The sequence below is a fragment of the Heliangelus exortis genome, chromosome 2, assembly GCF_036169615.1.
Source record: "Heliangelus exortis chromosome 2, bHelExo1.hap1, whole genome shotgun sequence".
NCBI lineage: Eukaryota > Metazoa > Chordata > Aves > Apodiformes > Trochilidae > Heliangelus > Heliangelus exortis.
In genome coordinates, this window is record NC_092423.1 from 129,341,003 (window position 1) to 129,363,056 (window position 22,054).

At 36.8% G+C, this 22,054-nt stretch overlaps 1 protein-coding gene across 3 annotated transcripts in view; it reads right to left on the reverse strand.

Moving 5' to 3' along the window:
* STK3 (serine/threonine kinase 3) overlaps positions 1-22,054 on the reverse strand; it is a 124,865-nt gene that overhangs the window by 32,544 nt on the left and 70,267 nt on the right. For 2 of the 3 annotated variants that reach the window (XM_071738040.1, XM_071738042.1), the window contains one exon: positions 14,130-14,305. In XM_071738040.1, coding sequence (XP_071594141.1) covers positions 14,130-14,305 — 176 coding nt within the window. Of the gene's footprint in view, positions 1-3,067; positions 3,275-14,129; positions 14,306-22,054 lie in introns of those variants that run through there. The other variant, XM_071738041.1, reaches the window with a different exon arrangement.

The following is a 22,054-nucleotide window of genomic DNA, read 5'->3' on the forward strand; positions in this document are numbered from 1 at the left end:
ATAAAAATAAATTGAGAGAAAAAGACTAACAAATGACTGACAAGTGGATTGAAGACATATCCAAATGGAACTCTGTGGATAAAACTGGCCCAGACCAAAAACATTTATTCACTAAAGCAAAAATATTTTTTCTTCCTTATCAGGAAAAAGAGGCCCTTTGAAGCATCTCAGGTGCCAGAAAACTGGTCTGAGGATCTTGCTGCAGCCTACTCACTCGCAGTTCTCCAGTCTCCATTGCCCAATATTATCTGGGATCTCAAGAAATAGCCAGTGAGTTTCATACTAGGTCATCATATTTTCTGCAAAGCATCAAGATCTCATACTCTCTTGTTTGTTTACACAAATTATCACCTTGCTATATTCTTGGTGTTCTTGAAATATAGAGGCTTAAATTGTTCCTAATCCTCTATTACCACAGTGGAGCACAAGGTAGGATATATCCATTTCTCTAACTGCAAGTGCCCTTTGGGGTTTATCTATACATAGCATGTGTCTGCCTGCTGAACTTGACCAGCTGTAAGACTTAAACAATCAGCTCTATACCTACTTTCCAGCCATCTAGCTGATGACTAAAATATCAAGACAGCTCTGACTTGATCAAGATTCTGAGGACAGCAAGTCACTCCCCAAGAAATGCATTCAGGCCACCCTGAAGCCCTTGTACTTCAGACCAGGCCTTCTGAGAAGTATTGGGTAAAGCTGCTGATGTTAATGAGCAGGAATTTGGAAGCAGTACCTCTGTACATGTGGTATGAGGCAATTTGAGGACAGTTCTGTAAAAAGGCATTAAAAAGCAGCTAGATTGATTAGAGTCTCTGGCAAGTGTGAGCAGTTATGTAGAAACTCACTGAAGTGATCTTAACTGTAGGACAGATGGTATTTCTACTTTAGATCACTGAGGGGGAACCAGAGCTGGCACCCTTTCCAATAAAGGGAGCATCTGCAATGGTGCTTCTTAAGTACTGAGCTATGGAGACATGACAGAAGTGCTGTATCAGGAAAAAAATAAAGAATTGATATAGACATTTTCCTTATGTCAAAGATGGGCATTAATGCCTAGACATAGAAGCCTGCTTAAATTAGCCTTACCTGGTATGGTGGATTAACCATGGCAAACAGCCAAATGTCCACCCAGCTGCCCAAGAGAGGAGGGGCAACCCTCTCTTTTGCATGACAGAGGAAGAAAATAGGATGACAAAAAAATATCAAGATCAGGATGGGGGATTGACTGCCATCAAGGACAAACCATATCCAATATGGGGAAAAAATTTATTGCCAACAAAAATAGATTTGGGTAGTACCCACCAACACACTCCCCAAGCAACACAGAGGGATGGTGCAGTTATGGTCAGTCCATAACAGTTTTTTGCTGCCACTCCTTTCTCCTCATCCTTTTCATAGGATCATAGAATAGTTTGGGTTGAAAGAGAGCTTTAAAGATCATCTCAGTGCAAACCCATTTCATGGGGAGGGTCATCTTTCGCTAGGTCACGTTGCTCAAAGCCCTGTCCAACCTAGTTTTGAACACTTTCAATAACGGGGCATCCAGAACTTCTCTAGACAGCATGTTCCAGTGTCTCACCAACCTTTTCATTAAAAAAAAAAATTCTTCCTTATATCCAGTCTAAGCCTACACTATTTCAGTTTAAAATCATTGCCCCTTCTCCTGCCACTACAGGCCCTGGTAAAAAAAATGTTTCTATCTTTCTAAGAAGCCCCCTGCATATATTGAAAGCCCACAGTTAAGGTCTCCCCAGAGCCTCCTCTTCTCCAAGCTAAAAAACCACAGCCCTCATTCTTTCCTCACAGGAGATGAGTTCTATCCTTCTGATCATTCCTGTGACCCTCCTCTGGACCTGCTCTAACAGCTCCTTGTCTTTCTTGTACTGAAGACTCCAGAGCTGGATGCAGCACTCTAGGTGGGGTCTTACAAGAGCAGAGTAGAGAGGGAGCATCACATCCCTTGACCTGCTGACCTTGCTTCTTTCCATGCAGCCCAGGAAACGACTGACTTCACTCCAAGTGCACGTTCATAGAGTCACAAAATAGTTTGAGTTAGAACAGGCCTTTAAAGATCACCTGGTCCAACTCCCTTTTCTTAAAGCATTTTAAGGCTGGTTTCATTTCTCATTAAAGCAAAACCAGATGATACTTGAACTCTTAAGTCTCTCAGTCATCTCACAGTACAAATTTGCAACATATCTACTGGGCAATTCTGTTACACAGGAACTATTATTTGAAGGCTGGGCTGAACTGACTCTATCACAACGATTGGTGCTCAAAGCCACTTGTGTTTTGTTCAGAGAAATGCTTCTGAGGGACTAGATCATATTAGTCCTATTCCATGACCAGGAAAAAGAGCAGGCAAATCATCCTTGTTTTCTTCCCTTCCCTATGCCCTCCCATCCAGGCTCTTAGTATTCTCTACTCCTCCTTTTGATTTCCTCTGTCAACATACTTATTCAAAACAACTGAAGAAACTGCCATCTGGCAACCAATGGTTTATAATTCAGGATTCAAACCACATCAGTTTGGTGCAGTGGAGAGCTGTTGTGCTTGTGGGGAATAAATGTTGCTTTTCTTCCTTTTTTTCCTTTATAAATGGGTATCAAATTCCACACATAAATCACTGAAGAAGCATGCTAAGTTAAATATTTGAAAAACATTAAGGAAGAACCTACTTAAAACTCCTTATGCAGCCTATATTTGCCCTTCTCCTATTATATTTAAACATTATTCCACAGTCTTTAATTATAGGACTATGGGTTAAAATTTAGTTAAAGAACGGGCCAATAATTGGTCAAGCAATCATAAATACATCATTCCCTAACTTTCACACATTTTTTTCCCCCACATTTAATGAGCTTTAATGAGGTTCATTGAGAATCACTGACAATTGTCACATCACTATTTTTCTCAGATAACCATCAAAATAAACATCACCAATGAATGGTCTCCTTAATATTTGGGCTGATCTGTAATAGATGAAGGAAGTCTTTCAATCCAGGGCTCATAAGGGCAAGTGTAAAATAACATTAATAGTTTTAAAAAATAAAAAAAACCCAAACAGCTGAAGTGTTCTTTTTTCTCTTAAGCTCACACTCAGGAAGGTAGAGGCTCTGGTACTGCTACACTTAAGGTGCTTTGCTGGGCTCCCAACTGTTCCTGAGTATCCAAGGTGCAGTTATGACTATGGCTCCTCTTGCAATTTGTGTTTGCCAAGAACATACTTTCCTTTCACAGATTACACTGCAATTGCTCTTCTCACTCCACACTAGAAAAAAAATGCACTGAATTGAAAATTGGATTACAACTTCTAACCAAGTATTTGTTACCTTACTCTACTGTTGTCCATTTACTAAGTGACAGTTTTCACAATCAGCACAGTACTCTCCAGATGCCATGTGAGGTTTCAATTGAAAGTTGTAAAATAGTTCTTGAATTGGCCACCTGGCAAAATCTTCTCTCCCCTGGATGTTACAATGGCAACTGCCAGCAGGAAAGGCATTTCAGATAGTACTTCACTGATCACAAATGTCAGGCTATTTTTCACTGAATGCATCTCAGCTCTGGAATTAATTTCTCCCTAAATCATGGTCAAACAGCTAATGTTTTTTGAATTCCATAACACAGGATTGCAGAACAAAAAAATCCTGGTGTTTGGAGACAGGACAGTTTGAAGTCCATATGATATGGTAGCTACCATTCTTTGGAGGAGCTAAGTTGCAGTAAGTGAGAAAAGATGAACAAAGGATGAACTGAGTTGAAATTAAGATAGATCACTGAAGTGCTGCATGAGGATTTAGGTAATATGTTTTCTAAAGTGCTTGGTGTTGGAAGTACACCCCCTCCACACACACACGACTGCCGAACCTCTGCAACTTAGCAGCACTGGGTCCTTAGTGAGCTGCTGTTTCCATAGCAACAGCTCTTAAAACATGGAAAACAGGTCAGGTAGTTTTCAACTAACCACTGTTTCCAATGTCACTGTTTTCCCCTGTAGTTTTGAATAAGCCCACCTCTGAGATGATCAGTGGGCTGTTGCCATAGAGTCATCAGCCAGCAGAGAGGAGAAAACAAGACTCTTGAGTTTCACAGGCCATGGAGATGCTTAAGTAACACTTGAGTTTGGCCTCCCTCCATCTACCACTCTCTTTCCCAAAAATCCTTCACAAATCCCCTTCAGAGGCATCAGCTCTTTTTCATCTCATTTTCTCTACAAGTATCCTTTACTCTGAAAATTGCTTGGGGCTTAAGCTTTTTGCATTTCTCTTTTTTGGTTTTGTTTTTTTAACTAAAAGTGCACAACTTGGGAGTTCGATCCTTTAACCACTGAGCGTAAGTGAAAGGTACACAATTTGGCCATAGCACCATTACTTCAAAATGCTCTGTGTTTCAGTACCATTCAAAACATGCTGGCAGTTGCTGGAAAACTTTATGTAGGACAAAACAATTCCTGTAAAACAGGTCTCTTTGAAACCCATGACAAGGAACCAGCTCAAGACACAATAAATGAAACAGCTGAGCACGAACACAGCAGACTGCACTATGGTCAGCTGCTACCAGTTCCTCCTCTGTTTCTCTGAAGTAGCACTGATGGTGGATTGCAGACAGGTGCTCACATCTCAATGAATCATTAGTCACAGATAAAATCCTTAAGGACAAGTTTCACTTCTTAATTTAATGTTTTCATTACTCTAATTGAATCTGAACATAGACTTACTTCAGTCTATCTTGACTCACAGTGGTATTTTATTAGTTAATGGAAAGTTTTAGAAAGACAGAGATAGCAGTTAGATTTCTAACTTTGCAAAAGCAAAATAAAAAGTCCATTCCACACTACTGATACATCACAAGCACCATGGAAATATTACATTTCTATCTCTGTGACCATTATTAGGACAATAGGTCTCATCTTGAGGTGACTGTCTATCTCTGTAGAGTGCACGTACTCGTGTGTGGATGGCATTTAGAACATGTGACTGTAATTAATCATAATCTTAACACGATTAATTTCAACAAAAAATAAATTATTTTTCTTTGAAAGCAATAATCCATCTGACACTACAGAAAAGAACCCTAAAAGTTTGCCCTAGAAGCACATGAAGAACTACCTTTAAAAAATATAAGCATCCCCTCCAGGTTCCAGCAGGACCAATGCCTAAGTAGCTATTCCATTCACACACTTCTTAAAACAATTCCCTGTGCCAGAAAGGCCAATATTCAAAGAGAACAAAATGAAAGAGATAGTAAAAATGAGCTGTCCCAAAATGGCTAAGAGAACTCTTTGGATCTAGAGAACTTTTTGGGGTAATGGTGAAGTTTGGTCTGTGTCTGACTAACGTTTTTCATACATTAGGCTGTAGTGACACCATGAGGGAAAAAAAAAATTCAAACGTGTTTTTAGAAAGTTCCACCCAATTTATATCACATACAGATTCATACAATCAAGACTGCACAGTCCAGAAAGTTACTGCTTCTCAGCTGAAGATGTAACCTCATCCATGAGCCCAATCTGCTACAATGCAAAGTAAAGTAAGTCAAATGCTTGGAAAAAGTTTTGGTTCTCACTATGGCACACTAAAAATTTTCAGGGAAATGCAGTCAGGGTACTCAGCTAAGCTGAGCTTTTATTTAAAAAAAAAAATCTCTAACTCTCCTACAGTGCTTTCAGAGCTTTCCTACAGATCAGCTTTATCCTGGTTTGTCTTATTTGCATTAAACTAAATGTTCTTACTGGTATTCTGATATCTGTACAACTCCTGCATTAATACAAACAAACATCATCCTTAAGTAGATGCTAAATAAGCATTAATTCTTCAGATACTTCCTTCCTAGGAACTAGGCATACTTGCCCTAAAATAAGGAATCCTTAAAAAAACACTCTAAGCTGTGAAATTTCTAACCCTAAACCTAAATGCACTTTAACATTTAGACACACAAGTGAAAGTGGTTTCTTTAGTAATCTGGAAAGCTAAACTCAACACTGCTGTCAGCAGGAGCTCTGCTGCTGACTTTAGCAAGTATGAAATTAACACTTCTACGGAGAGTTTGTCAATAGCTGCAACTTTCTATATTGGAATTGTGTTAAACTGAAAAAATGCCACCACCCCATATTCTTTACCAAACCATATAATGAGGAAATCCTCTTCAAAACTAAGGAGTTGCATACATTAGCTTAAAACAGCCTTGCAATATTCCAGTCACTCACTCTCCTGAGGCAAGTCTTATTTTCATTTCTTTTCACTATCATTAATCATCACAGCAAAGAGTAGAAGACATTTTGTTTCTTGGTGCATGATCTGCATGATACTGTCATGGAGATGATTTCAAAGACTTTTGCTGAAACCCTGAAATAGAACACGTACCCCTTAGTGTCAACACTCAGTTTGGGGATCAGACATTACACAAAAAGGTGTGGTACACTGTTTTGACATTAACAGTGAATCATGCAACATGGAAACTATTTGGATTAAATATCTCCCCCTCACTGGTTTTTTTTTTTTGTGTAAGAGAAAACAGAATAGAGAGACCTGAAACTGAATTGGTTTTAACAAAAAAGAACAGTTTAAAACCTGTGCTGCCAAAACTGTTTTTTCCAAGTATTTCAAAGCTCCTTCCATACTATACACATTACTTAGCTATTACATAATGATCTCAAAGAGGTGTAGGAGACAATTGGTTACTAAGGTAACAAGATGTTACATTAAACCAACAGCAGTGCCCCAGCTCAACTTCATTCATTTCTTACCTCTGTTCTCCTTAAACTACGCACAAATTACAGACCTGCTGTATAACTCAATTTATCCACTAGAGCTACATTTCAGTCTTTCCATTGGAGCTAGGGAGAGAAAAAAAATAAAAACACATTGCTCATAGATCCTATTTGAAACGATACAGAAAACTTTCAGGAGAGAAAACATAGTTAAGTTTTATTGACCGAATCTTGGCTGAAATTTTCCAGAGGCAGCCTCAAGTTTGGAAATAACAGCTGACTGCTAATTGCAAATATTGTCAAGGTTACCCAAGGTGTAGCTCCTCCAAAATACTGACACTCCTAATAAACAAATTAAAGATAGCACTATTTTTGAAAGCTGGAGCTTGTAAAACCTATGTCTTACAACATCTTCTATGATTACAAACATCAGCCATCAGCAGTAGCTTAAAAAGTCATAGGAAATAAGGCCTTTGGAAAGACTTAGAGGAGGAGGTCACCTACAACGATCCTCTGCTCCAAGCTGGATCAGCTCCACCAAAACTATTCCTCATGTGTTTATCTAACCAGGTCTTCAACATTCACAGAAATGGCAACTTCTGTAACCCTCTGAGGCAATCTGCTGCTGTTCATTCTTATCCTATTAGATGTTCCTCTTACTATCTAACTTAAAATTCATGGCTGCAATTCAACACCGAGTTCTTATCTTCACAGGGAATGTCAATCATAAATAAAAATCTCTAATTCTGTTCCTCACATGTAAGAATGCAGAAAGCTTTTTGCTTTTTAAGGATATACAATTTATATCTTTGTGAGATGGCATGATTCTTGTTTCAAAACTGCAAAAGTACAACACTGGCCCTTTGACATGAGTGACCTGGTGATTGGAATAATAACTTGAAAATAAATCTATAATTTAAAATAAGGAGAAAGGCTTGATTCTGTTTACAGCCTGAAAAATTTAGTTATATAGAAGACCAAATTACTGGGCTTGATTTTCAATTATTTTTTTCTATTATACCAGGGTAAGGGACATACTCGTATTCAAAGAGAAATATTCAACGCTGTATTCCAGTTGAAAATACACTACCTGAGCAGGGTGTATTCCCCCACTATCTGCAAGAAAAATAACTCTTATTTGGTGTTACAAACAGGCTTTGGTTAAAATCAGTCAGTATTTGACTTGTGGTTTTAAAAAAAAAAAAAAAAAAAAAAAAAAAAAAGCTGTAACAGGTTGGTCCATTCTTACTGCTGAATGGAAAAAAAATCCTAATCTCCAAACAAAAACCAACCAATAATATGTACTTAGTTTACATGTCATGCTGGCACAACCTCCTTTATATATTTGCATATATAAAAATGTAAACTCTTTACCAATACTTTTCAAAAGTAGTATTCCTACCTGCATAAAGAGCTGCAGGATAAGCCACAACCATGACCTGCAAACCATCTATTGTGGAGCCCTAAGAATATCTCACCCACACACCTTCCATTTTTTTAAATAACCAAACAAAAGCAACTTCTGTACCAGCTGCCCATTATAAGAGGTACAGAAAACTTCCATTACTTAGGGTTCACGCTGTCCTAACAAATTGAACTAGCTAAAGCACATTATATTAATTACATTGATTTTACAATCTCCTGTTATTTGTGTCTAAACTCAAATGAATGAACTACTGCATTCAGACTGTCAACAGCAGCATTTCTGTTTAACTCATATGCACACGGCTCAGGCAAACCCAGAAACCAAAGTTTCTTACATGCTTAGTTAAGAAAACATTCTTCCTGTCAGCATCTGGAAATGGTTCATGATATTCAAGGTACTAATTAAAAATAAAGCAAAATTAGTGTATGTTAATACTTCATTTGAAATATTCAGATGACTTAAGAACTCGAAATAGTTGCAAATAGAGGAAATACATTCACTCCCATTAATGAGAAAGTAGACTGCATCAAACAAACTCATCTGATGCTTAAATAAAACCAGAATAAACCCAACCAAGGTTTTGGGCAAAGTGTTTCCAATGAAGCTAACTCAGCCTGGCCTTTTTATTGAAGTTTTAATTAAATTCTATATGGTAGCATTTATGTTATTTACTTTTTTACCAAATAAACTGTCACATTATATTTTAATAAATGTTAACTAAAGTGCTCATCATCTGTAATAGTATTATTTCACAATTATTTTATTCTAAGGTATTTGTTCTGGTTGAAACCCAGAGCAACATTCTGCCCAGGTTAACAGATGGCTTTTACATTTTTTGTTGCTATTCCAGAATCTTTAAGTCTCCCAAAATGGATCTACTTAAACATGATACTGCAGTTACTGCAAAACATGATCTACATGTCCACTGTTTAATATTTTACAATCTGGATACCATTCCTGTTTGGAAATAATTCTACTACAGGCAGAAATCATTAACCGAGCATTGCTATAATAAATAATTTGCCTTTTTACATTTTATAATCTCATTATAAAAAATAACTGACTCATTTAAAAGTAAATAATATATTCAATCAGTGCAAATGAAGATTAGCAATGTTAATTCACAGGTTACAAGTCATTAGATAACAACCCACTGCAGTTTATGCAAATCCTTTGTGAACATCATGTTCCACACTAACACACATTACTAAAGGGCAGAAGAATTTACAGAGCAATTTTATATCTTAATGAGACATAAAATGCCATGAAACAGTAAAAATGTAAGCAGCAGGTTATTCAACAGCACATACACATAGCACCTCAATCTAGCAAGCTAAGTCTTACCTATTTTTCTCCACACTAAAACTTTTAAGCACTTTTCACTTATTAAAATTTCCCTTTGTTGGTGAAAACTGTTTCTATAATTCCTATAAAAATGCGATAAATGATATACAAAATAACACAAAATCTTCAACCAACAAAAAAAGAAACTTGAGCAAGCTGGTTCAACACCACCTTGCAGTTTTACTTCTCATTTAATACCCAGTGCTCTCTAGCATGTACATATCTCAGGGAAAACATCCCCCCACAGAAAGAACAAAGCTATCATAATACCACATACAAATATAAACTATCTATAAAAAAATAACAACTGTCTTTGTAAGGACTTAATTTGTTCTAATACAGCACTTTTGTCCAAAATGCTGACTTGTCAGCTAAGAATATAAGTTGGCCCTTGAAACAAGTTAAGCCTCATTGTGAAAAGCTGCTTATACCATGCATCATTACCATTTCTATGAGTATCACACCCATACACCACAGAGAGTTACCACAACGTGAGGTACTATGCCACTTTTTCTCACAATCAGTACTATCCTGTTGATTATACTAACTGGCAACGAGGTTTGTTGTGAATAGAAATCATTTAATTCCACCTAACACTGACAGATTTAAGGTTAGAAATAATGCTTTAATTTTGCCATCTGCTTCATGTCCCTGAAAACCACTGAAAATTTGTAAAAACTTTGCCTGTAGTTGACAGAATTGAAAATTAAAATCCACAACGATTTTTGAGCATGAAATATATTAAAAAGTTTAATATTAAAGTTGACATTTGAATAAACACTAGGTTTGGGTTTGGTATGATTCATATATAATCAGAGCTTCAACACTTCCATTACAAAGGCTGAAGTGAAACAAAACATTTAGAAGGACTTCCTCAGAAATACTTTTCCATAAGATTCCCTGATACAAATGACCCATATTTTTCGTTTTCAGAATTCACCATAAGACAACAAAAAGACAATAAAACAGCTGAAAGCAAAGATCAAAAAAAGCAATCCTATACAAATTCGTAGTCACGGAAAATACAACGTTCAAAAATGTCTGGGGTTGTTTGGGTTTTTTTAAAAGAGAAAAGAAATATTGTACAAAACACCTCTTTACACATGAAAACCAGAACCTCAGTCCTGAAGCATACATCACATGGTAAATTTTTAACAAAGTAACATTCAAGGTGACTGCACAGTACAAGAATTCAGAATAGTTAAAAGTTATTTTCAGTATAATTGATTAATTCAATGCAAAACTTGAAGCTCTGCATTGGCACTTTTTTCTCTCCAGTTCACAGAATATTACATCAATAAGCAGCTCAGACTGATCATGGAGATGAAGCCTGCAGGACCAACACTCAGAGATGGAAATTCCCACATGGCATTAGGGATAAAGAAATAAGATCAGCTTTTGAATTTCAAAACAGATGTACTTCAACAGTGAAAAAGAAAGTATAAATAAGTACTTACAGAAGAAAAAAGCCGCCTTTTTTTTTTTTTAAAGCTGAAATTGACAACCAAAGAATCCTATTTTGTTGGAAAAGTCTCCTATTTTCATTGGCAAGGAGTTTTTGAAACATTTACCTCAGGGCAGAAAACTATGCCCACACAGAAACTTTCAAACCAGATCTAGTGTTAAATTAATTTTGCACCATTTTATACATTTATTTATCTACCTTATGAGACTAGTTGCCTGCATAATTTCTTAACATCAGCAAGTGTGTAAGACTGCTATATCTGCATAAAAAGTATTTGTAAATCTAAAAAAATAAAATAACTCTGCTTGTTTTATCAAACAGTAAAATATAGTAGGAAGATGAGCAAGTATCCCTGCAACGTAAAGCCACAAGAATCAGCTCCCAATTCTGTAGATGTTACCTTATACATAGAAATGAGAAAAACAATTGATTGCAGAGATTTATAAAGATTTTTTTTTTTTCTTCCTTTTCTGCTCTCCCTCACTGGCATTTTTCTTTTTCTAGTTTATGCTGTAACAGACACAAACAGTAATAAACTCCTAAGTCTTTCCATTCAATACACTTGAGGATCAATGCTAAGCATGGCACTGTCATTCTCCCCTGGCTCACAAGTAAATCACTTACTGGCTGCCAGTACTGGCATGCTATATGCAGCTTACAAGAGCACAGGGGAAGTGAGAATAATAGCATCATTCAGCAAACTACTTTGGTGACCTCCAATTTACACAATGTCTCTCCTCTTCTACACAGAAAGCTGGAGTACTATTAGAAAACACTAGCACTAAGTTAGACTTTGATTCTTTAATTCTATCTAGTGTACCAATCGCTTTAAATAAAATTATGGGTGACAACATTTGCTGTTAGGATCACCTTTTAGATCTCATTAAGGATAATTCTAAACAAAATTAAATGGAATTATTTAGTACAAAAAATTCCATTACTCATCCCTTTAATGAATCATTTAAAGACTTCATGTCAGCAACTGAAAATAGTTAGGTTTATCTCACAAAGAGCAGACAATATATTATGCATGCTGGACAATGATTTATGCTTTCCAAAAGGATAAATCTCTTCCACAACACTTATCAACACAGCAGCTCTCTAAAATAAAGTTTAAAGTGCTTCTAGAACATGTAAATAACTAATAATTGCCTATGGTTTAAACCAGCAGGCTGTTGAAACCAATACTGCACACCATCAGCTGGTACCAGATGCTTTAGAGAAATGTATTCTTGAGTGGTACATACATTACTGAAAAGCATTCCTAATTCTTTCTTAGACTAGCTTATTATTTATGGAATTATTTGCTTTCATTATGCTTAAAGCCAAATCCCAGTCTCTGCCTCCTGCCTTCCAACTAACTACATACGTTGCCCATGCAAAGAGCCACTCAATTTTTTAAAAATCCTACTTGATTTTCCACTTGGAATAATTCTGCAGCAACAAGCTTAAAAACACTGCTACTTCAGGAAGTCGAGGACAAACTGTACACCACATAACTTCCATGAGTTATGGGAGCAGGTTGCCCAAACAAGCTGTGCAGGCCCCATCATTGGAAGTGTTTAAGGTCAGGCTGGAGAGAGCTTTGAGCAACTCGTGAAAGATGTCCCTGCATCTGGCAGGGGGGTGGCATTAGATGGTCTTTAAAAGTCCCTTCCAACCTAAACCATTCTATGATTCCAAAGTCTTTGACTTGCCAGACTAAGACCACTGTCAAGGTTTGCCTCCAACAAAGAGAGCAGTTAAGTTTCTGAAGATCAGACCTGCTCAGATTTGATTCTAGGACAAATTTTTCTAGACAGCAACTTTGTATGTACAAACAATACCAACAAGTTCCACAGTGTTATCCATGTGTAAACTGCTCAAGAATTAACACTTACAAAATCAGGATCTTAGTATTTAAAGAATAAAAATTTTAGCCTGAATTTCTTAGTAAGTAATGGAAAACACAGGATGAGTTTTAGGTTGTTCTAATTTCATTGCCACTATAATAATATTCCTTAAATAACAATCAATTATTTTCCAGAGAATAATGCAAATGATTATTCTTGAAGAATCTTCATCTAGTAGAAAGTGTCCATACCTATGGCAGGGGGTTGGAACTAGATTATCTTTAAGTTCCCCTCCAACACAAACAATTGTATAATTCTCTTTTGTTGGGTGATTATCATGATTATGACTACGGTAAAGAAAAAAAAAGCCTAAAAAATCCTACCCAAACCAAAATCCAAGTTAATCAAAACTCTCCAGGAACAACAGCTTGTACTCTGCTATTTAACTGGCTTTACTCCAGTATTTAAGAGTCAGCTTTATTTAGAAATGCAGTAAGTGAAAACTGCAGAAAAAATCCCACACCTACAGCTGTTACCTAAAATTAAACACAACATTTTTCTCCCAAGCAATCCCAAGAGTACTTTCAAAAAGGTGCTATGTGATCATATTTTGCTACTGCACTGCAGTTAAAAAAATCTCATCCACAACAGATAAATTATTTAATTCAAACATATTAAAAAAACGTACAAAGGTGAAAACCAGGTAATATTTACAAGTCTCCAAAAATTAACTATTTCACCTATGACTGAGGAATACTTTCTTTTTGCCCCATTATAAGGCAAAAAGAAATTAACAACACATTTTTTCAGGGGGGACCCACTCTGATATAGACTGGTGTTAGAATACCATGTTAGAATTCCATGTAGAGAGATGTATGCTATTGGAATAGTACAACAAGCTGGCTTGTTCAAAGCAGTAGATGATCCTATCTTTAGGAAGATTGATTAAATGGATCCAATCCAATTTAAAATGCTTATAATTTTGCTGATGATCAGAAAATATGACAGCAGCATTCCATGCCTGTAGCAATTTTTTTTTTAAATATAGCTTGGTCACCTTTTAATTGTTACAAAACACAAATTATGAGGCATCAAGAATACTTTAAAAAAAGTAATTACAAATAAGCAGTTTCATAATGTCTCATACAACTCCTCTTTAAAAAGGTCTTGCATTAAACAACTGTATTTATACAATGAGGATGAGGCATTTGATTAGATAACTAGGTGTCATTCTTTAAGGTTTGCTTATTTTACTTGTATTAACACAGCTATAGAAAGAGATTAACTACTTTTGGCACTTATAAAATAAACAGCATGCAAGAAAATAAACAATAAAAATGTACTTACGAAATCGAAGTCTCCATCTTGAGGGACTTTCCAGTTATCGGGGAAAACATTTTTGGATATGTGGTAAGGTTCATGCATGTTCTGGTTACAGTTTTCAGGGCTTTTATTCTTGGAATCTTGTTTATCGAAGTAGTCCATGAAAGAAGGTCTTTGAACTTGTGGTGAAGTAGCATTTCCTTAGTTTAAAGAAAAAAAGAATTAAAACTACTTAAAAATTAAAGATTTACTGCACTATAAAATAAACTCCATGCATTAATTTCCTTCAATTTTACAAAAACTAATATAGTCATCTGTATCTGGTGCAAGCTTCTGGTTGTTCCCTGAGGATCTCTGGCATACAAGCTCATAGCCAAAGAATGGTATTTTTGTAGCAAGATACACTGCATGGAAATGCTGAAGATACTTCAGAGTTGTCAGTGTTGTACACAGAAATGGTATTAGAAGTTACTTTATGTGATTTTTCAACTATTTGTTGTTACAGAAACTGTATAACACAAGGTGCAAAACATCCCTTTGAGTTTCTAACTTCAAGGTCTGGCCCACAGAAACTTACAGGAAAGCTGTGGAGTTCCATCAGTTCCACCAAAGGTGCAACTTAAGAATTATTTAGAACCTGTGAAAAAACCAGCCCATGAGCTGTACCTACACAGTATTTAATTAAATTAATTGCCAATGAGAATTTGCAGCAAACTATAGGATCACACTTTACAGATGGTTGCAAGTCACCCTATCTCCATGGTACAGGAAACCTGGGGAATTTTTGTCATCATCATTGCAGCTACAAAAGCTTTACAAAGCAGAGATTGGCATGAACTCCTTATTATCCTCTTCGCAAAACTAACTGTAAAAAAGTTATAGATAACCCTAAATTACTGAAATTGGTTTTCACTTGTGAGATTCTAAAGCAGTTAATTAGTAAACAGAAAAAAACCAGTATAAAACATAGCTTTAGTGGTTCTACATAACAGTCACCTCAGAAACTAACAGAATACCCAACCCAGAGGTAGAACTCCACTTTTTAGTTACAAGCATAATAAAAATAATTAGGATTTTTTAATTTTAACTATTTTCTTTAAAAAGTAAAAAGGTAAACCATTGGAAATATCTTTTGAGCTTGTGTTCAACATGATCACCAGGACGTGCTGAACTTCGTATCTGGCTTTACATTTGGTTTTGATTCACTAAAATTTTTTTGGTTCCCCTTCTCTTTCACCTTTTACTTCATCATCTCTTCCTGTGGTAGGCCATTCCCTCTGTCTCATGATTTTTTTAAATTCATGCTCCACAGTTTCTTTCATTAATATTTATTTCATTAATGCTTATTTCTGTACTGCCACCTTTCCTAGCATATTGATTGGTGCTTTTCTTTCTGCTTTTTCCACATCATTGTGTTCTAGTAAGATTTCTTCTGGCTTTCTGAATGTGGTATTCTATGGCATTGCTTATGCTCTAGGCTATAATGCACTTGACTCCAGCTGCTTCTCTTCAGCTCCACCATGACCCAAGTCTGTCACCTTTCCCTACACACCTTCTTCTCCCCACATTTGTTAGTCCCTATCTCAGTTGCTGCCATGTTATTTTCTAATATTCTTTTCCAGTCCCAGATCAAAAATATCTCTAGTCACCACCCTTTAAGTAATGAGAACTCCAACTATCTAAAAATACTCAATGAACAATACTCCATGTTGGATTTAACACGGGAATCTCCTAAGCCTTCACCCACTGAACTCAAGATCATTTCAACGAGGCTTCTGGATCTCTTTAGTCTGAGACTGAGGAAGGGATCAGAACTAAACAGAAGGGCTGGCAAATGACTACAAAAATAAGCACTAGAAGTCATAAATTAAAGAACCTAAAATTTAGCAAAGCATAAATTTAGAAAATGGATCCAAGAAAAGGTATGTAGTATGAAGAGGGTGGAATTAAAAACAGAAATACAATGTATTTTCTTAATACAAACCTTTTATTACTTCCTGATTGCTGCCCAAAACCCCTGAAGCTTTTTGTACTAAAAAGATAGGACACCACATTGTTGGCCTTTCACAACCAATTTTTTTTCTCCTGCTGAGATGGCTGTACTTATGTTTCATGTTGAGACAGACTTATAAACAAGAAGATTACCAGTGTCTCTGTTAGAAACTCTGAAGTACCAAAATGTTGGCCCATTACAGGTAAGCCAGTATCCCTAACTCTCAAGTAACAGAAAATACTGAAGATCTTCCAAGCACTGCTCTTAAGTTTTAGAGCTATTTATAAATATCTTCCTTGTATATGTAACAGAAGACTGCCTACATAGGTAAAACAAACCAACTCCTCCAAATTCCTTGCTATCAAATGCATATTAAGCAAAGTGGGTCAATAGGACTGAAATTACTCCACAGTGAGCAAAGCACATTTATTTTACACTTTGGGGGCTTTTTCTATCTAGTAAGTTACTTTTTATGTATTCATCACAAAAAAATCTGCAGTACAATCAGCATCACCCCACACTTGCACTGAAAACCTATTGTGCAACAGACTGTTCCATTCTAAGAGGATTTGGATTTTCCAGTTTTCACATTTTTCTTTGCTCTTCAACTACAGATGATCATGTTTGAAAATGTTTGCCACAGTTTCAACAATTAAGAGTATCAGTTTTTTTTACCACACCTATACTTGCCCACTCCAGGAATTCCAGATGGTTTGGGGAAGAAAGCCCCAACAAAACCAGCAGTCTGAGAAATTGCTGGCCAAGCACTGAACACAGAGACCACCATGGACATGGAGAACATAGATTCTACCTCAACAAGACCCCTGACAGGAATACAGGGTATGTCCCCGAAGAGTTGCATAAGAAAATTTCTTCCAAAAATTTGCACGATAAAATGAAGCAATGACATAACACAACATCAACTCTGTTACAGTGTTTCAAAAAAACTTTATAACCAAAACTAAATAATTCTAAACACATATTTCAAAATACAAAGGACTGCATACTCCTTTCTAATGCATGTTTTGATCAAAATTCAGTTGATGTCATCTATAAAGGAAAATGCTTTTGCAGTGATGAATTTCCAACTGAAAAGTATTATATTAACATTAGATTTAATTTAAAACCAGTAAAGAATTCTGCTGTTAGTTGTTAAGTTTCTATACTCTTTATTGGGCTGAGCCATGTATATATTCCACCATCCTGGTTTAGCTAACTAAGGACAAGCTTGTTGGCCAAAACCACTCTTGCTTCACTTTTTCAGATAGAAGCCATCCCTCCACAGCAGACTCTGATCCTCAAAGAAGGCCCCAAAAGGTCAAAAAAGTAAAACCCCTGTTAACAACACGGAGACACAAACAAGTGTGGATCCATAGTATCCATCCATTTCTCCAAGACTTTCCCCTTCACCATCATGATCAAGAACATTCTCACAACCCTGGACTTACTCCTGAGATCCCTCTCAAGGTCTTCTCTGGCAGTATCACTGGCAAATGCCCACATGGATGGGCAGGAGCAAGCAATAGTCTAAACACTGGACAAGCCCGGGTAATCTTTCAACATAGGACAGGGCCCTTTGCAAGAAATAATTTTTCCTTTTTAAGTAAGTTCAGCAGATAAGAGCAACCATCTCCTATAGAAGGGAGTTTCACACAACAATTTGTTGGAAGGGGGTGGTGGTGGTGATGGTGGTTTTTTTTCTTTGAGCTTTTACTATTTCCAATGGCAAGTTTCTTAAGTCTTCCTCTTGCTCTGTTACAGTTGGGGCACTGGATCTTGCAAATCTACAGAGGAAAATTTTCCTCCTTTCACCAATAGTCACAGCTTTCCACTGCCTTCCCTATCATGGGGGCTCTCCACTTGCCACGTGATTGCCATTTGATGGTTGGACACAATGAATTCAGGTCTTTTACAACCATGACAATTCTGTGATTCTGTGATTAAGATTTCCAGCTGCTGCCTCCCTGATGAAGTTTGGGGATGAGGCAGGATCTGCTGCCTGTGTCTTCCCTCAAAACATATTGTCATTTTTAGAGTGAGAAGCTGGACTGCAATCAGCTTTTATCCTTCTTTGGATTATTACCTCTACTACAAAAGCTACAAGAGCTTATACAACAACATATACTACATGGGCTTTATATTTCATATATTCCTACCACTACTTTCTTACCACACAAGGTGGTCTACAACTCAGTGTCAGGAATCCTCCTGGGAAATGGGAGGCAGGAGGTTTAAATAAAACACAGTTGAAGAGAGCCTAGAATATTGACCTCAACCTCCAGGCAAGCACACTTAACAGTGAACTACCATGTAGAAAGGTGCCACTGCCACCTCCTTCAGTCATATTTTTAAGCAGAAATTGTGACAATTTTATGATGACCAGAGAATCAGAGGAAGCAACAACTTAAACTAGATGAGCAGCTCCTTAGGTAAGAGCAGCTGGCAGTCTAAGGTTGTATCTTCAGAAATGTTTGCCCCCACAGAGCTCCCTTCAGAGCTTTGACAGCACAGCAACTTACATACCTAAGTCTTCATTCAAAGTCAGAATCAATTCACAGTTCTGTTTGGTTTGCAATATACATATTAAGAAATAATTGCAACTGGCATTTAAAAGAAGTACTGGCATTTTGAAGTACTATGAACTCAACTTTGAAGGATTTTTAAGGGGCGAAGGGTGGTGTTTCCTGCACAAAACATTGCTTTGCTTCTGAGGATGAGAGTTGTAAAACTGGTTTAACAATTTTTGTTCTATTTTTCCACTTTCTGGAGAAAGGGAAAAAAACACTCAATGACACTACTATTATAAAATCATTAGTTCATTCCAGCTGAGTTACACTTTATTTCTGCTTTCAGTGAAACAAAGAAAATCCATTTTGAGCCAGCATTTTCCAACAGAAGCAGAACTGCCATCATGATGTTTTGCTTTGGAAAAAAAAAATTCTATTTGTAAGAGGTACTGCTACTAGAAGCATAAATGAACAACTTTATTACCAATCAGAAAAGAGGACTCAAAAACAAGAAGAAGCTTGGAAACACCTATCACCTCTTTTTATATATACAGAAATAAAGAACTACTACACTTGCATAGGGCATCAAACTATTGTAGCATGGGTACAGTACATCAGCTTCAACAAGACTACACCAATGAAATATCAACTCTTGGGCTACAGCACCAGTAATTAAGCTTTCTTATCAAATTCCTACTGGACCCAGCTCATAGGTTGTTGTAAAACACATTCCAACAGCTACTTAAAAAAAAAGCTGTGGGAGCTGGGCCTAAGAGTTATGAAGCATCACTCCAGAGCAACCCAAGCACCCACATCCTACCACAGAGGAGATGGTCCTACCACATGGCACAATCTCTTACATTGTAGGGACTGAAATCACTTAAAAGTAAAAACTAAGTAAAAATAGCTCTTCAATTCTCCTTTCAAAATGCAGGTACTACGATGTAGTGAATGTCTTGCTGTAATCAAAGATCCCATAATACAACAACAAAAGACAGTTTAGCAATTAATTTCATAATTAGTAAGTGCTGGGAACAAGCTTGTTGCCTGCAGCTGAACGATGGAACCACCACTTGCCATCAGGCCATCTCCAGTTTGCTGCCATTCCTTTGCAAGACAGTGACCTATGGGGGGAAAACAGGAAAGGAAGCCTGCTGTCCTAGATTATATTCTTCTCTTTGAGAAGAAGGAAGAATGTGTTTAAGAATTATACTGACTAAATCTAAAACATTTCATGTCTTACATGGCAAAAAGTAACAAAACAGAAACCTCACCACTTTTGTCTGTCAAATGTCACCTCATCACTACACTGATCACTTCTTTTAACATATGCATTACCAACCATGAACTATCCAGGAAATTCAGTTCTGAGTCTTGAAGCAACACAGTTAGAAACCCAGAGTAAGATGAAATGGCAACAAGAGGGAACTTGTTTACCATCCCCAAAGGAGATGGCAAAAAGAAGAAGAGAGGAGTGTTAAGGAAAAAGAGAAAGAAGAATACTCAGAGATACTCTTGGTGCACCAGAAAGCCCTAACACTAAGCCTGTGGCTGAAAAGCCACAAAGGGAATGCAGGAAGCTGGTCTGAACACTGGCCTCTGAACTAAGATATGAAAAAACCCTAGATGAAAATAAGTACAATCCAGGCAGCTGAACAAAAGCAGTACAGCCTTCTGATGAATACAACTCTTTCTTCCAATCCACATTAAACCTCCTAAAATTAAGCTCTGTCCTCTCACCACTCTGTATTCTGCATTTTCTTTTCTCCTTCTAGGTACATACTGCACAGCCTCTGCTATGAGTATGGACAGGCAAACTAAGCAAGAAGGAGTAAATGTTGTTTATTGCCAGGCTGTATATTGTATGTTGGAGTAGGATGACAGGCCTTTTTTTGTTTCAAATCCCAATTTTATCTGGGCATAATTCCCTATTTGTGAAAAAAATATGTTTGTAGTTAGTTTCTGTCATGGCTCCCAGAGGCCTCTAAGCATGAACACTTATAAATAAAAAAGTATTATTGTTTCTCATTTTGTCCTCGAGAAGGAAAACAAAAAAGGCACAAGGAAACAAAACATGAAAATAAACACAACAGCAATTAAAGAAAAAGTTTGTCACAAATATTTTGTGTGTCTAGGAAAGAAATTAAATCCCTCTTCCCTAGCTAAGTTCACTTCTCCAAGCTTCTTGTTGCAATGTTCTATTATACAGAAGCATCAAAGAGCCATTTTAAGCTACTTGTTCAGATTTACTATATTCAAATGACACAAAAATCTAGAAAGTGCTCACCTTGCCCATAAAGGTACATTGGAAAAAGCAACTGATCTCCAAAATCTTGTGGGTTTGTAAAGCACAAAGAAGCATAAAAAATCTTTTTATTTCCTCCCAAGGAAAGCATGGATTTTTATGTCCCTTCCTAGGGACACTTAGGACACTTGGAATCACTCCTGTTTCAGTTAAAAGTACATGAATCACAGAACCAGAGGAGGACCAGCTACAGTGGACATGATTTGTATTAATTTCAATCTGAGAGCTGTGGAAGTCTCATTCTGAAATTCTTTCTAGTTTCTAATCAATGGGTGTCTGACACAAAATAGAAGTTCAGCAAATAAGTGCTGGAACCAAACCAGTTGCCTCCCAGCTGAATGATAAAACCACCACTTGCCACCAGGCTACCCTCAGCTTGCAGGTTTTCCTTTGCTGGAGTTAAAGGTCTCAAGACAGTCACCTCTGGGGAGGTGTTGGGATAAGAAACCTGGTGTCCCAAATATTATATATTCTTGTTTGACAAGAAGGCAGAATGCGTTTAGGAATTCTGATGACTAAATGCCAAGGTAATTCCTTTTCTAACTACAGGCTGCCATGGAATAAATTAAAAACTGAAAATAACATCACATTTTTAAAACAATGTCTCCAGCAACACAGCAGACAAATAGGACAAAGATAAGAGACTGGACACTTTTTGATTTCCTAGGCATACTAACATGTATTCCTCTCAGCATATATTAAATCTACACAGCAGTTATGAAACATGAAGTGATCTGAAAGACTGCACAGTGTGCATTAAAATCTCCATTTCATAATACTTCCACCCTAAGAATTACATTTTTATTCTTTACTCCAAATTTGCATATTGTATCTTTAGCTTTTTTTTAATCATTCATCTTTTCTGTAACTTGTTGAAATTGATGAGTTAGACATTGCTTGTACTAACCCTCCCCTAGCTTCACAGTTTACTAGGCATATAGTCTGTTTCAGCATGAAAACAAATTAAAGCAGAGTGTTTTCACTAATCATCAGGTATGTTTGCTATCTTAATGCACAGAACACAAATTACAAAACCAAAATAAAATGGACAAAACCCAACCAAGACAAAAAAAAGTGACAAAACCCTTCCTCACCAATTTGCTGTACACTAAGTTGCAAAGAAAACATATTTCTGCTCTGCACT